Source organism: Pseudophryne corroboree, chromosome 6 (assembly GCF_028390025.1).
Source record: "Pseudophryne corroboree isolate aPseCor3 chromosome 6, aPseCor3.hap2, whole genome shotgun sequence".
NCBI classification, from domain to species: Eukaryota; Metazoa; Chordata; class Amphibia; order Anura; family Myobatrachidae; genus Pseudophryne; species Pseudophryne corroboree.
Genome location: NC_086449.1, coordinates 431212872 through 431227816, shown reverse-complemented (window position 1 = coordinate 431227816; position 14945 = coordinate 431212872). Strand labels below are relative to the sequence as shown.

At 45.4% G+C, this 14945-nt stretch overlaps 1 protein-coding gene across 3 annotated transcripts in view; it reads right to left on the bottom strand.

The window, feature by feature from the left end:
• The window catches only part of PRKAR2B (protein kinase cAMP-dependent type II regulatory subunit beta), a 212989-nt gene extending 208557 nt beyond the window's left edge, over positions 1 to 4432 (bottom strand). Inside the window, exons 1-2 of one of the 3 annotated variants that reach the window (XM_063927057.1) lie at positions 4130 to 4432; positions 3166 to 3438 (exon numbers count right to left, since the gene is read on the bottom strand). In XM_063927057.1, the coding sequence (XP_063783127.1) occupies positions 3166 to 3436 (271 nt within the window). In that variant the 5' untranslated portion in view covers positions 3437 to 3438; positions 4130 to 4432. The remainder of the gene's footprint in view (positions 1 to 3165; positions 3439 to 4129) is intronic. The other 2 variants (XM_063927056.1, XM_063927058.1) reach the window with 2 other exon arrangements.
• Between the last annotated feature and the right edge of the window lie 10513 nt (positions 4433 to 14945).

The window sequence follows — 14945 nt, the reverse complement described above, 5'->3', positions numbered from 1 at the left end:
ATAACGCCAATATTTGCTATCGGGGTAAACCCACGCATCATCACACACTTCATTTTATTTTATCTGATTCAGGAAAAACTACAGGTAGTTTTTTCACTTCCACATAATACCCTTTTCTGTGGTACTTGTAGTATCAGAAATATGTAACAGCTCCTTCATTGCCCTTAACGTGTGGCCCTAATGAGGAATACGTTTGTTTATTCACCGTCGACACTGGATTCAGTGTCCGTGTCTGTGTCGACCGACTGAGGTAAATGGGCGTTTTTTATAAAAAAACCCTGACGGTGTTTCTGAGACGCCTGGACCGTTACTAATTGTTTGTCGGTCGTCTCATGTCGTCAACCGACCTTGCAGCGTGTTGACATTCTCACGTAATTCCCTAAATAAGCCATCCATTCCGGTGTCGACTCCCTAGAGAGTGACATCACCATTACAGGCAATTTCTCCGCCTCCTCCAGCATCGTCCTCATACATGTCGACACACACGTACCGACACACAGCACACACACCTGGAATGCTCTGACAGAGGACAGGACCCCACCAGCCCTTTGGAGAGACAGAGGGAGAGTTTGCCAGCACACACCAAAAAACGCTATAATTACATAGGGACAACCTTATATAAGTGTTTCTCCCTAATAGCATCTTTATATATATATTTATATCGCCAATTTGTGCCCCCCCTCTCTGTTTAAACCCTGTTTCTGTAGTGCAGTGCAGGGGAGAGCCTGGGAGCCTTCTCTCCAGCCTGTCTGTGAGAGAAAAAATGGCGCTGTGTGCTGAGGAGATAGGCCCCGCCCCTTTTACGGCGGGCTCGTCTCCCGCTCTTTAGTGAAGTTTGGCAGGGGTTAAATATCTCCATATAGCCTCTGGGGGCTATATGTGAGGTATTTTTAGCCAGTATATAGGTTTACATTTGCCTCCCAGGGCGCCCCCCCCCAGCGCCCTGCACCCTCAGTGACAGCGTGTGAAGTGTGCTGAGAGGAAAATGGCGCACAGCTGCAGTGCTGTGCGCTACCTTTAGAAGACTGTCAGAGTCTTCAGCCGCCGATTCTGGACCTCTTCTAACTTCAGCATCTGCAAGGGGGCCGGCGGCGCGGCTCCGGTGACCATCCAGGCTGTACCTGTGATCGTCCCTCTGGAGCTAATGTCCAGTAGCCAAGAAGCCAATCCATCCTGCACGCAGGTGAGTTCACTTCTTCTCCCCTCAGTCCCTCGTTGCAGTGATCCTGTTGCCAGCAGGACTCACTGTAAAATAAAAAAACCTAAGCTAAACTTTCTCTAAGCAGCTCTTTAGGAGAGCCACCTAGATTGCACCCTTCTCGGCCGGGCACAAAAATCTAACTGGAGTCTGGAGGAGGGTCATAGGGGGAGGAGCCAGTGCACACCACCTGATCTGGAAAAGCTTTACTTTTTGTGCCCTGTCTCCTGCGGAGCCGCTATTCCCCATGGTCCTTTCAGGAACCCCAGCATCCACTAGGACGATAGAGAAATGATTTATATATGACGGCAGCTATCCCGTTTTTTGTCCCAGTTTATACTTTGATCCAGTAGAAGTACCCTAGATTTACGGGGTGAAAACCTCTCATTAACTAAACTCTATAAACTTAGGAGGTGATGCTGAATCGGACACAAGCTGTATTCACACAAATAAAATATGTATATTTGTTGCATGGATATTACAATCATCCAGCATACATATGTAACTGTGTGAGACTGTACCTCCCATTCAGCTGCCAAAAAAGGCTTCTGACAGGCGTGTATTTAGCTGTGTGCAGATATACTCAGCCACAATTACGTGAAGACGCTTTTACTGTGCTATGCCTCTGCTTATCACCATTTCCATTCTCTTTAAATTGAAGAATGCACATGTGTCATATGTATACTGATCTACACATACTAAAGCATGCAGACTGTTTTCTGGACACGAGCTGTACAAACTTTCATATTTTACTCTGCCTTAACTGGCATAGGCCTCTTACCGTATAGAAGCCTTTATATATAAATAAAAACATAGCACCTTTTATTATATAATATTGCAGTAAAACAAATACTCACTTCACCTTTCTAAAACCCCATCAGTTTTCAACAAGCATTTTCTTTTGAACAAAAGTGTTTAAATGTAATAATTCCATTACATATCAGCCTTTTCACACCACCATTTTTGTTATAAGCCAATTATTACATGCATTCTGAGGGCTGACATATAGAGTTTATTAGATTTACATGGGATTTTTTTCTGTTAAGCTTTAAGATGCCTAGCAGATGCTTCCATTCATTATAAGCAAAGTGCTGCAGTCAGTGATTGGCTGCTAGATCCCGCACATCCTGAAAGAAAATACTCCAGTCCATTTTACAAATACATATGTGAATGAACAACAGCTCAGCGGAATAAAATACAGCATCAATCACCTAATAGGTTTGCAAATGATGAAATACTGCAAAAGCAATAAGCTGTCGATAAAACAAAAAGAAAGAAACATAAAAAATAAGGGTTTGATGTACACATAGGCAGTTGCACATTTTAGGCACAAGCTCATTTTCCTCCATTTTAATGAGATATTCACTGTGTAACATACATGCATCCTTTATAGCATACATTAACCCATCTCTGCAATTACAGAAGGCTGACTGTCATCACTAGCTCATTTCATGTCATTATTCCTGCTTTTATGTAAGGTGGGTGATGTGAGTGAATGCAGCAGACAAGTCTTGCATAGATTGTTCTTCCAGAGAAGATCCTCTTATAACATTGTTGTGAATAGCAAATAGCATTACCCATCATTGGTTTCCGATCTAAGGAGAATGAGGCACTCTAGTGCCGTCAGCCAATGAGTAATTTTCATAGGCACTGTATAATTACCATACATGGCTATGAATATATATCTGCAATTACTATAAAGAAACACAATAAGTTATCTTTAAACAGCACAATCATAAATAAATGTAGGCCGGCTGCATGTATGGACTGATGTGAATGCAGATGATGCTGCTAGAACATGGATTACAATCTGCGATCTATTTATTCCTAGGCTATACGAATACAATGTAGACAGTTTATCTATACAAATGTATTTATGTTTCCGCTCACATACAAAAATAATGTTACTAAAACACAGAGCAAACAAACAGGGATAAAATGTAATGCCACTAATAAATGACACTCACCAACAAATTCTTCATCATCATCCTCATCTTCCTCTTCATCCCCATTTTCAGAGTCGGTTTGCATGGGCTCATCTGCAAAGTTGACCCCTTTGGAGTGTCTGAAAGGTAAGTCCGTGTCATGACTTAGGGTAGCCCCTTGGCTCTGAGACTCCTTCAGCTGAGTGAAGTACTGCAGGGCGAATTCCAGCAGGTCTTCGGGCTGCTTCCTCAGCACCTCCACTGTAAACCTCTGCAGCAGCTCCGTCAGCCCCTCTGGGATTTCTATACTCATTCCTGGGGCAACGATCAAATTAGGGATTTAGGTGGCAAATAAAAAAAAATATCAATATCTATATAGAAATATATATAAAGATATGAGTGTACGTGTGTATATATTTACAACACAAGGGGAGCTGTGGATTGTGCTTCTCTGGAAACAGCTACACAATGACAGGTTGCCCAGGTAGGGAATGTGGAAATGAGTAGAAACATAGGGGGGTGCAAGAGAGATAAAATAGCCACTGCAATGGGTATACTGCTCCAGGGGAGAAGTGCCAGCTCGCAGGGAAGGGACTGAGCACCCCGGAAGAGTTACACTTTTATTTTAAATGATAATTTCCCTAAATACATACATCTATGACGGGGGAGTCAGTGAGGTCCAGCACAATGAATGCATGGACACAAGGCAGGAACCAAGGCAGTAAGGATTATATGTACACAAACTGATCACACAGGGCCATTCAGGACTAGGACAGTAAGCAAAACTGATAATGGTCCATAGCACTGAGGAAGTGCATGAGAGGTGACTGGTGCAGGGACATAAATCCAGACAGGCTCTGCAGGAGGGAAGACAATCCAGGGATTTGCTTCAGGCGGGCACACAACTGCGCTACCACACAGAGCGGATGATGGAGGAGGAGGCACCAACCCAGAGGTCCTCAGTTGCTTAGATTCCCCATTTAATTACATCAGTGATGCAGAATACCTTCCCACGCCGCTGCTTTGATACTTCACAGGAAGCCCGTTCCCCAGCACCAGCAGTAAATCCGCGGGTGGCAACAACAAACACTAAATCAGCGGTATACTGGTACCCAGCACCGTCATCATGGGAGTGTAATCCTGTCTGCAGTCAGCATCAGCGCCTGCCCTCCGCCCTCAGTATAGTAGTGCCCGGAGCCGGGATACAGCAGGGTACAGTAGCATCCTCCGCCTCCTGCCGTCGCCGCCGCCGCTGCCTGTCAGCTACCGAGGCGCTCTCACCGCACATGTGACCCCCCCCCCTAGAAACCATGACAACCACCTCCCTGAGTGACTGCGTCTGTACAGCGGCTACAGCGCGGGAGACTGCTGCTGACTGCTGCTAGACTGTCTCTCCGCGATATTTATTATACAGTAGCTCGTCGTGTGCATGAAACGCTCACTATGGCTCTGGCTCTCTCTTTCTCTCTGTCCCATGTGCCCTCATTTGAGTTGGATTTACTGCAGGTAAGAACCTTAAAGTAGCACTCAAAGGTATTTTCAGCAAGTTGAGATACAGTACATCAAAGCTTGGAGAGAGAAAAAGCGGAGAGAGATAAAGGTGGTCTATTTACTAAGCCTTGGGGGGGAAATCTACTAAAGGTTAACTTTGGTTGATTTATCGTTTATTTGTGAGAAAGATGCGATTTTGCGAATCGCAGATTTACTAAGGATTAGTTTTCAGGAAAGTCTTGTCAAATGTGACTTCGCAGTTCGATTTGCAACAAATTACAATCTGTACAAACAACGTCAAAATAACATTGGTATTAGTGAAAATCACACATTTACTAAGAATCATCTTTACACATTGATACACGCTTCCAAAAAGCAACGTGTGAAACACATTGGAACTGTGGGTAAACCAATTAGAATCCTAGTAAAAGCACGCAAAACGCCAGTGTCAATGTCTACAGTGAAGAGGCGACTCCAGAATGCTGACCTTCTAGGCAGAGTGGCAAAGAAAAAGCCATATCTGAGACTGGCCAATAAAAGGAAAACATTAATATGAGCAGAAGAACACAGACATTGGACAGAGGAAGATTGGAAAAAAGTGTTATGGACAGACAAATCGAAGTTTGAGGTGTTTGGATCACACAGAAGAACATTTGTGAGACACAGAACAAGTGAAAAGATGCTGGAAGAGTGCCTGACGCAATCTGTCAAGTATGGTGGAGGTAATGTGATGGTCTGAGGCTGCTTTGGTGCTGGTAAAGTGAGAGATTTGTACAAGATAAAAGGGATTTTGAATAAGGAAGGCTTTCACTCCATTTTGCAACGCCATGCTTTACCCTGTGGACAGCGCTTGATTGGAGCCAATTTCTTCCTACAACAAGACAATGACCCAAAGCAGACCTCCAAATTATGTAAGAACTATTTAGGGAAGAAGCAGACAGCTGGTATTCTGTCTGTAATGGTGCGGCCAGCGCAGTCACCAGATCTCAACCCCATTGAGCTGTTGTGGGAGCATTTGCCTAGTTTGCCTATGTCTAAGGCCGGCTCTGGCTGACACCCATGTATCCTTTGCTCTAAGTTTCATTTAGTCTAAATATATCTCTGCACAAAACCCATGGAAAGCTAGCTGGGAATATATAAATTCTGTTTAGCCGACTCTGCTGATGTGGAATACTGTGGCCTCTTACAAATCAACAACACCAATATTAATATAAAAAATCTGTGTTGTGTGTTGAGATATAATTAGGATACTATATAAACATTGTGAACTTATACTCAATAGAAAACACCTCTTCCTATGCAGGGAAACAGTACACATGGCAACTACAGTGTGTCCTCACTTACTGGGTGTCTGTACCCCGTATGTCGCGAGAAGCCCACCGTGAATAAGACACATTGGGGGAATTCAATTGAGCACAGGAGATTTAAAAACCCTAGCGGCATGGGCTTTTTCCCGCAGCCACAAAGTTTTCCTTTCAGGAGAAAAAATGAGATGCAGTGATTTCTATAGAAATTACTTCATCTTATTTCACACACCTCTACAGAAAGTCAGATTTTTGCTAAAATCTATATTTTTAGGAAAAAAGAGATTTGCACTTTTGTGCAACCGGAGCACATTGGGGGACATGTAAGGCAGGTTCCCGCTTGCGGGACCCGCATTTGGCGCAGTTCTATGCTGCCGGTCCTGGGAGATGGACTGGCAGCGCTGACATGTATCCCAGGCCCTCAAGTGACCTTGGAACCCACTAGACCACCAGAGCATTATGTTACTGGTGCTGGGGAAATAAATTGCTGGCCAGGGAACCGGTGGTGGATGTCAGCAAGGGGATGTCAGGTCTTCCCCAGTGGCACCCTCCCACAGCTCAAGGCACCATTCCGCTGAGGTCTTCCCACTCTGGGTTGCTCCTCCCTCACCCTCCTTCCTCATAGAGTCGCTGGGCATCCATTTCCAGAGCTCTGCAGGTCTCCGGAAACGCTGGGTTTGGTCTCCCTGTATACCTCTCCTTTAAGTCAGGTTATACACAGTGCTGCATCCAGGGCCGGTTCAAGCCCGGGGCGTGGCTTAATATGGGGGCGTGGTCAGTTACGCCCCCTGTACATTAGTAGCCCCGCTTAAATGCTGAGCGGTTCGCGATGACGTCATCGCGCACTGCACAGCAAAAGGTCCTTTCCACGAAGGGAAACTAGACACGTAGCGTCTAGTTCCCTTCGTGGAGAGGACCTTTGCTGTGCGGTGCGCGATGATGTCATCGCGCACCGCTCAGCAAAGGTACTCTCCACGAAGGGAAACTAGACGCTACGCGTCTTGTTCCCTTCACAGGAGGCACAGACGGGGGACACAGCGGGCAGCGGAGGGCACAGCAGTGGCGGATCTTGCCATGGTGCGGCGCCCTCCGGACGGTGCCAGCGCCCTCCGGAAGGCGGTGCCCCGGGCAAAAGTCCTGCTTGCCCGTGGCAAGATCCGCTACTGGCTGCATCTTACCAAACGTCTCCACTGGCTGAGTATCAGTGCCCACTGCAGTTAAATTGTATTTCTGCATTGTATGTGACTTATGCTAGTGCTGCTGTCTGTGCTTCTCTCTTTCTCTGTACATTATATTGCTTTACCTGTACTTCTTATTACAGAAGCCATTGGATACTGGTGTGTATAGTGTTTACTCTGCCTCACATTACAGTGCATTGAATTTGTGCACATACTATTTCAGCAACACGCTTCACATTACCATATTGTGTGTGTACACTCCTTGCAGCTATGTTTAACAAAGGCAAAGCAGCTAAATAGACTGGGGCACCTACTGTGGTAGCATGTAAAACTTGGAACACTGAAGTTTTACCTCAGGATTTATTACAAGATGGTCAGTGCACTGCTTGCTTTCTACCTCCGGGGACATCGGCTACCCCAGCTCCAGTACAAGAGCATCCATGGGCTCTCTTAACTTTCTGGCTAAAATTGCTGACCATATTACAGCCTGTTTATCAGCCCATAGCAGCCCCACTGGTCCCTTATCCCTAATTGGACTCATTATCTAACTCTATACAGAGTCTGGTTGCTTCCTCAGCTGCATTTCAGAACATACACCCAGATGTCTTTCAGCTTCTGGTAGACAAGTGGAGTCTGTCCTGACGTGGACCTCATGGCCTCCAGACACAACCACAAGGTGTCAATGTACAGGGCCAGGACAAGAGATCCAGAAGCAAGCTTCATGGACACACTAACAGTCCCATGAACCTTTTGTCTGGTTTATTTCTTCCCTCTAGTATCTCTCCTTCCCAGAGTACTATGCAACTTCAAAGAGGAAGGCGGCATGCTCATTCTCGTGGCTCTGGCATGGCCCAGATGCCTTTGGTTCATGGGTCTCCAGTGTCTCTCCATAGACGAGCCCTCCCCTCTTCCTCTTCAACCAGATCTTCTCTTACAAGGTCCCTGTCTACACTCAGACCTAGCTCACTTGTCTTTGACAGTGTGGCTCTTGAGTCATCCATCCTAAGGTATAAAGGCTTTTCCAGTGCAGTTATTGAAACTATGCGTCATGCTCGCAAACCAGCATCAGCTCGCATTTATTACCATATCTGGCACTCCTACTTTCAGTGGTCCTACAATCCTAGCATTTTTAGGATCCCTAGACTTCTAGCCGTCTTGCAGGTGGGCTTGGCCATAGGTCTTCACCTGGCTTCTCTAATAGTTCAGGTCTCAGCTTTGGGCATCTGGTACCAGAAGAGACTTGCCCTCTTACCAGATGTTCGTACCTTCCTTCAGGGGTTCTCCAGATACAACCTCCATTTATCCCTCCGGTGGCTCCTTAGGATTTGTCATTGGTTCTTTGAGCCCTACAATGGTCTCCCTTTAAACCATTGGAGAACGTGGACCTCAAATGGTTAACCATGAAGACTCTTCCTCCTGGCCATGCTTCAGCCCAAAGAGTCTCTGACTTGGGAGCACTCTCCTGAATTGGGAGCATGTTGTGTACTGTATTAAAATATAACTTTTAATTCATAATATATTAAAAACTAGCAAAATATAGACTAAAATGAAAGAATCGGTGAAATAGATAAGAAAAGTGATTAAAAAACAAGCATACTGCGCTTCAGTTGTCCACTGAATATGTAATAAATTAAGCTTATATCTAGTATTAGCAATGTGTCCTTGTGTTTGTGTCAGTGTCTCCTCTTTATTATAACTTGTTGTATGTAATGTTTATTGTTATGGTACTTCTATCCTGGGGCGGTATTTGCTACAGATACAAGAGACTAAACAAATTAGTGTTGCGAGGTCCCAATAATCTTCTGTAATGGTGTATAAGAAATGTTTTTATATTTATATTGGCCCTATTTCCAGGGAGCGCTGTGCCATTATTATATTCAGTTCCCAGACCACTCAATTAATAGGGCTATATAAAGCCTTATATCACCCAGCACACCGACATTCTAACCCTCCCAAGATTTAATGTGTAAGCACGCTGGCATCTCCAATGAAAGTGGTTTATTTTCTAGAATTGTATTGCTAAATTAGCAGCAATTGTGAATAATGTAGCTTCCATGTAGGGAGGCCAATCCCGGGCCGTTTTTTCAATCCCGGGATTCGGGATTGAAAAACGATCAATCCCAGGATCCTGGGATTGCAGTAGGGATCAGTGAAGAAGGGTGTAGGGAGCAGCGCTGGAGGGTAGGTAGCGGTGCGGGAGGGTGTAGGTAGCGGCGGGGAAGGGAGAGAGGGTGTAGGTAGCAGTGCAGGAGGGTGTAGGTAGCTGGGCGGGAGGGTGTAGGTAGCGGTGCGGAGGGTGTAGTTAGCTGGGCGGGAGGGTGTAGGTAGCGGTGCGGAGGGTGTAGGTAGCTGGGCGGGAGGGTGTAGGTAGCTGGGCGGGAGGGTGTAGGTAGCAGTGCGGAGGGTGTAGGTAGCTGGGCGGGAGGGTTTAGGTAGCTGGGCGGGAGGATGTACGGTAGGTAGCGGGGAGGGTTGGTAGTTTGTAAGTACCACTTACTATTAGGTGGGCGCCAGCCATGGACACACTGAACGCAGCGGCATTTCAAATGAAGCGCCGGCCGCCAGTCAACCAGAGCTGGCGGACCAGCAGCCAATCAGGGAAGCGGCCGCAGCAGTCGCTCCTGATTGGCTGCCGCGGCAGCTTCCCTGATTGGCTGCCGGTCCGCCAGCTCTGATTGGCTGGTGGCCGGCGCCACATTTGAAGTTCCGCCGCATTCAGCGTTCGTCTATGGCTGCCGCCCGCCTAAGTGTAAGTAGTATTACTTACACACACTCCCTCCCGCACATGCGCAGTGTAATCCCGTGAATCCCGGGATTGGATGATCCAATCCTGGGATTCAAATCCCGCCATTTTTGGGCCCAAATCCCGGGATCCCGCCGATCCCGATCCCGGGATTGGCCTCCCTACTTCCATGTACACTTGTGTGATTGGGCACTTGAATCAACAAACACCTATGGGATTGTTATATAAAAACACCCGTGTTTTTGATCTCTGTGACACTTCTATTAAGTTATTATTAATCATAGACAGGTCATAAATTGTCATATAAGTATCAGTAGCAATACCAATAGTGCAATATGACTTTGTGTCCCAGATGGTGATGATCTTTGCATAAATACAGTCCAACCTGTTTGTATTTAGCTAGTGGCATTTAGAGATCACCTCATTCAATTATCACATATAAGGTTGTCCACCTAATGTTAGTAATTATAAGCTCATAAAGGGTTAAACAGTAACTCCGTGAGTGTAACAAGTAACCGAAGGACAATTGTTACTTATTATTGATTGTTAGATATGGAGATTATTTAATCTTTCCATAATAAAGGACCTGTTGTTTCAGAGTATCATAACAGTACACCCATTGGCGTTTATATTGCCCTTCATATGTCTCACCCAATCACAATGTTATACTGTTCCTAAATACTGTTGTTACCATTGTGATCTGATAGTTTACTATATTCCCCACTGATAGACAATAAACCCATACACATACAGACTGACTAGACACACATATAATTGAGCCCGTCCAGGACTATGGACACATTATCCTTATTATTGCATTAACATAAACTGGTATTGCAGTGGACTCTAAATGCATAGATCGCCTACTGCACATTTCGCTAACGCTTTATGGATTCCACCATTGGGGCTGGCCAGCCAATAATAAACGTTGGCACGATGGCTCCAAATGACCATTTGACAGGCTTACACTCAGGCTGATCTTCCTTTTCCAAGTACAGTCTGTGCTCTCTCTACTTGCTCTGTGGGTCCGTCGTGGGCAGCCCTCCGTGGCGCGTCTGCTGAACAACTCTGCAAGACTGCCACATTATCTTCTGCCCACACGTTTCTTAAGTTCTATCCCTTTGATACGTTTGCCTCTCAGGATTAAATTTTTGGCCGCAGTGTCCTCCTTTCAGCTTAGGAGCGTACCCTCCCTATTACAACTGCTTTGGGACATCCCCATTGTTAACCCTGTGGATACCATGGACCCCAAAGAATAAAATGAGAGTTATGGAAAAACTTACCTTTGTTAACTCTTTTTCTCTGAGATTCATGGGATCCACAGGGCGCTCACCCTTATGTTCCCTTCTCCTCTATGTGAGGGTGTGTTTCCTGTGTGTAGCTTTCTTCCTTCTCTCCTCTCCAGCTCCTGGTCTGGGCTTGTTAACTAAAACTGAAGTGCCTAAGCTGTGGGTGGTGTATGAGGGGAGAGGAGCCCATTGCAACCTGGGAGGCTCATAAGCTTTTGCTGTTCTGTGTCTGATCCTGGTCTCCACCAACCATACCCCATCGTTAACCCTGTGGATCCCACAGACCACGAAGAAAAAGAGTTAACAAAGGTAAGTTTTACCATAACTCTTATTTTTGGACCCACGGAGGGGAAAGTCTGAAGATGGACACATGCTTTGGATACATGAGAGATAAGTACCTGTGTTACAGACATTTGCCATGTGATATTTGCTGATATACTGAAATTTGTGGCTACAGTTAGTTAGATAGGAAATTGATGGGAAGACCAGAAGATATTGTTTTAAAACCCTTTTGCAGGACTGTGTTTTAATTTCATGGGTAATGTTCAAGGACAGATAGTGAGTTTGGGACTGAGATATCAAGAAGAACAAGTGTATTAAATGCGCAGAAAAAGCCTGGCATTGAGTAACCTGCAAGTGGAAAGTGTGACAAATGTTGCAAGACGCAAAGCACTCACGTTTCATCAGTAAAGATAATAGGAGTGAACAGCCACATGTCCCTAGCCCCATTTTGAGAAGCGTCATGTGAGGGAGAAGGAGCATTGGATATATTTCTGAGAAGCATAAATATTTTTCTGCTATGGAGATAGAGCAAGTAGTTTGTTGTGATTAATATTTTTTTCTGCCAAGCACAGTGATTACAGAGAGCAGTGCTATATTATTACCCATCTGAATTGCATGTATATATGACCATGAGCTGGGAGCGAGGACTTGCATCTTAGATACCAAAGAATATCAAAGATTTGGAGATTTGTAACTGCTTTACTATGTTATTGCATGATTTTGCAGTGTGCAAGCCAGTTTGCGTGTGTTAGCAGCTTGTGGTAATAGGACATTGTCTATGTAATTACATTGTATGGTAGATGAAACTTGTGATAAGCACGCCAGAGGTACCCACTAGCGTAGGTGGTGAAAGGGAAGGTCCCTTCTACCATACAGAACTTTGTTTATGTATGTATATCCCGATGTTGGGTTTTACTTTTACTGGATGATAAGTTGCTGATTACTGCATTATATGACCTTTAGATGTTAATGTGTTTTACTGACTGTTTAAATTTCCTCTCCTTGTCTCTCTTGTATATGTTTTTCTTTTATTGATCCAAGATACTTTTTATATAAAAGGCATAAAAGCAGTAGCTACCCACGACCCTTTTAATAAACGTGCCAGGGAGACTTTTGCAACATATCTAAGTGTGATACATTCCTGCATATTTTGGGCATGGGAGAGGGGGGTTCTGAATATCCATCTGGTATTCCTGAATCCAAACACTTCCCGGAAAAGCACATCATGTCAAGAATTGGGTGAAGATGAGAAGCATTGCAAGGGAAATAACTTTAAATACACACCATTACCCAGAAAATCCAGTTAAAGGTGTGTTACAGATACAAAGTTCATGAAATATAATTTCTCTTGCGTTCTAGAGGATGCTGGGGTCCACATTAGTACCATGGGTATAGACGGGTCCACCAGGAGCCATTGGCACTTTAAGAGTTTGAGAGTGGGGGCTGGCTCCTCCTTCTATGCCCCTCCTACCAGACTCAGTTTAGAAAATGTTCCCGGAGGAGCCGGTCAGAGCTAGGGGAGCTCTCCAGAGTTTCCCTAGAAAAGTTTTATTTAGAGTTTATTATTTTACAGGGCAACAGCTGGCAACAGCCTCCCTGCTTCGTGGGACTAAGGGGGGGAGTAGTGTCCGCCCTGCGGGGTCTGAGCCACTTACTCCGCTGACAGGACACTGAGCTCCTGAGGGGTCAGATCGCTCCCCGCCGCAGGGGATCGCTCGCCCCAGCAGCATGCCGCCACCCCCTTACAGAGCTGAAGAATCGGTGGCGAGTGAGACACCGCCCCCCCTAGCAAGCGGGGTGTTGGTGTGAAGATGGCGGCAGCAGGGTAGGAGCGCAGTATTTACTGCGCTCCGGGAGGCTCAGCGGTACATGGTGCGGCGCTGTGAGGGGCCCCCTGAGCCAGCGCTACACCCTACACTGGTCCCAAAGCCTGTCGGGGTCCTCAGATCTCAGCCAGCACTCAATCCTCAGGCCAGTATAATCAGTGGAAGAGCGGGAAGACAGCGCCATTTTGGGGGCGGAGTTTCTCCTAAGAGCGGACCCAGCAGCATTCAGTGCCATTTTCCTGCCTGCACAGCACTGATCAGGAGAATCTGGTCCCTCCACAGCAACTCCAGCTATCTGTAAACGGTACCAGGGGGTTGTAGAAGGGGGGGGGGGCTGCAATACGACTGTGTATCCTATTAAGGTGCACAGTCAGCGCTGACAAAGGGTCTCCCTTTGGTTAGAAGCGCTGTGTGTGGGTTGGCTCCAATCTCTGTGTCTCTCTTGCCATTCTTGGGGGATAAACTCTGTCTGCCCTCCCCTGTGTGTGTGTGGAGTGTTTGGTGGTCTCCTTTAGCTATGTCCAGGGACACTGTGTCATATGCTGCGGAGGATATGTCCTCCCAGGATGATCCCATTCCATGTAATCAGAATAGCACTGGTCTAGCACAGATTCCAGCAAGGTAACCTGAGTGGTTTTCCTCTATCAAATCTTGGATTTCTCAGATTTCAGACAGGGTTGAAAGTAATGAATCTGCAACCCAGGTATTACAGAACTCTATGGCAGTATGGCCCGATTCTGTAACCTCAGGACGCTCCGCTATATACCCCCACAAACGTGAGCTTGTTCATGTCATGCAAGATGACATGGATACCGATTCTGACACCACAGATGGTAATGGGGATGTGTTGCGGGGGGTCTGTCTCTTTTGCAAAGGGGGTGCAATTGATGATAGAGGCTATCAGGGATGTGTTGAATATTAATGATACCAGACCTGAGCAGGTTGAGGAGGCTTTTTTCAGTGAAAATAAGAAAGTCTCGCTAACCTTCCCTGCGTCAAAGGAATTAAATGCTATATTTGAGAAAGCATGGGAAAACCCTGAGAAAAAATTCCAGATCCCTAAAAAGGTCCAGGTGGCATTCCCTTTCCCTGAGGATAGAAAAAAATGGGAAAACCCGCCAATTGTTGATGCATCTGTGTCCAGACTCTCAAAAAAGGTGGTTTTACCTGTTCCGGGATCTACCGCCTTAAAGGAGCCGGCTGATCGTAAGATTGATAATACACTTAAATCAATATGTAGTATTAGTGTAATGGGCGCCCTATTTTTGTGACAGAATGACCTAATGTCAAATAAAATCTTGTTTAGGAAAACAAACAATATATTCCAATAAGCAAAATTTATTAAAATTTATAAAAGATCATCTGATACTGTATTGATATAACTGTCCATAAAACATTTCAACCACCACTAACATCCAGTGGTGGTCCACATAAGAGCAGATGTACAAATATTTATTTTGCGAACTCCTTCAAGGATTGTAAGTTGGAGGTCAGATCACAACATATTTGATAAACCAACGCGTTTCGTCTCTCACAGAGACTTCATCAGGGGTACATCTTATTCGAGTAATTAGCCTCAAACAATCAATGGATTCATTTGCTCTGGGATATTAACATCGGTAAAAAGATGATCATCCACTATTAGTACATAGCCAATAATGCCTGGCCAATCAGGAGGGATAAAAGTGTGGAAATTATGGAATCAAAAA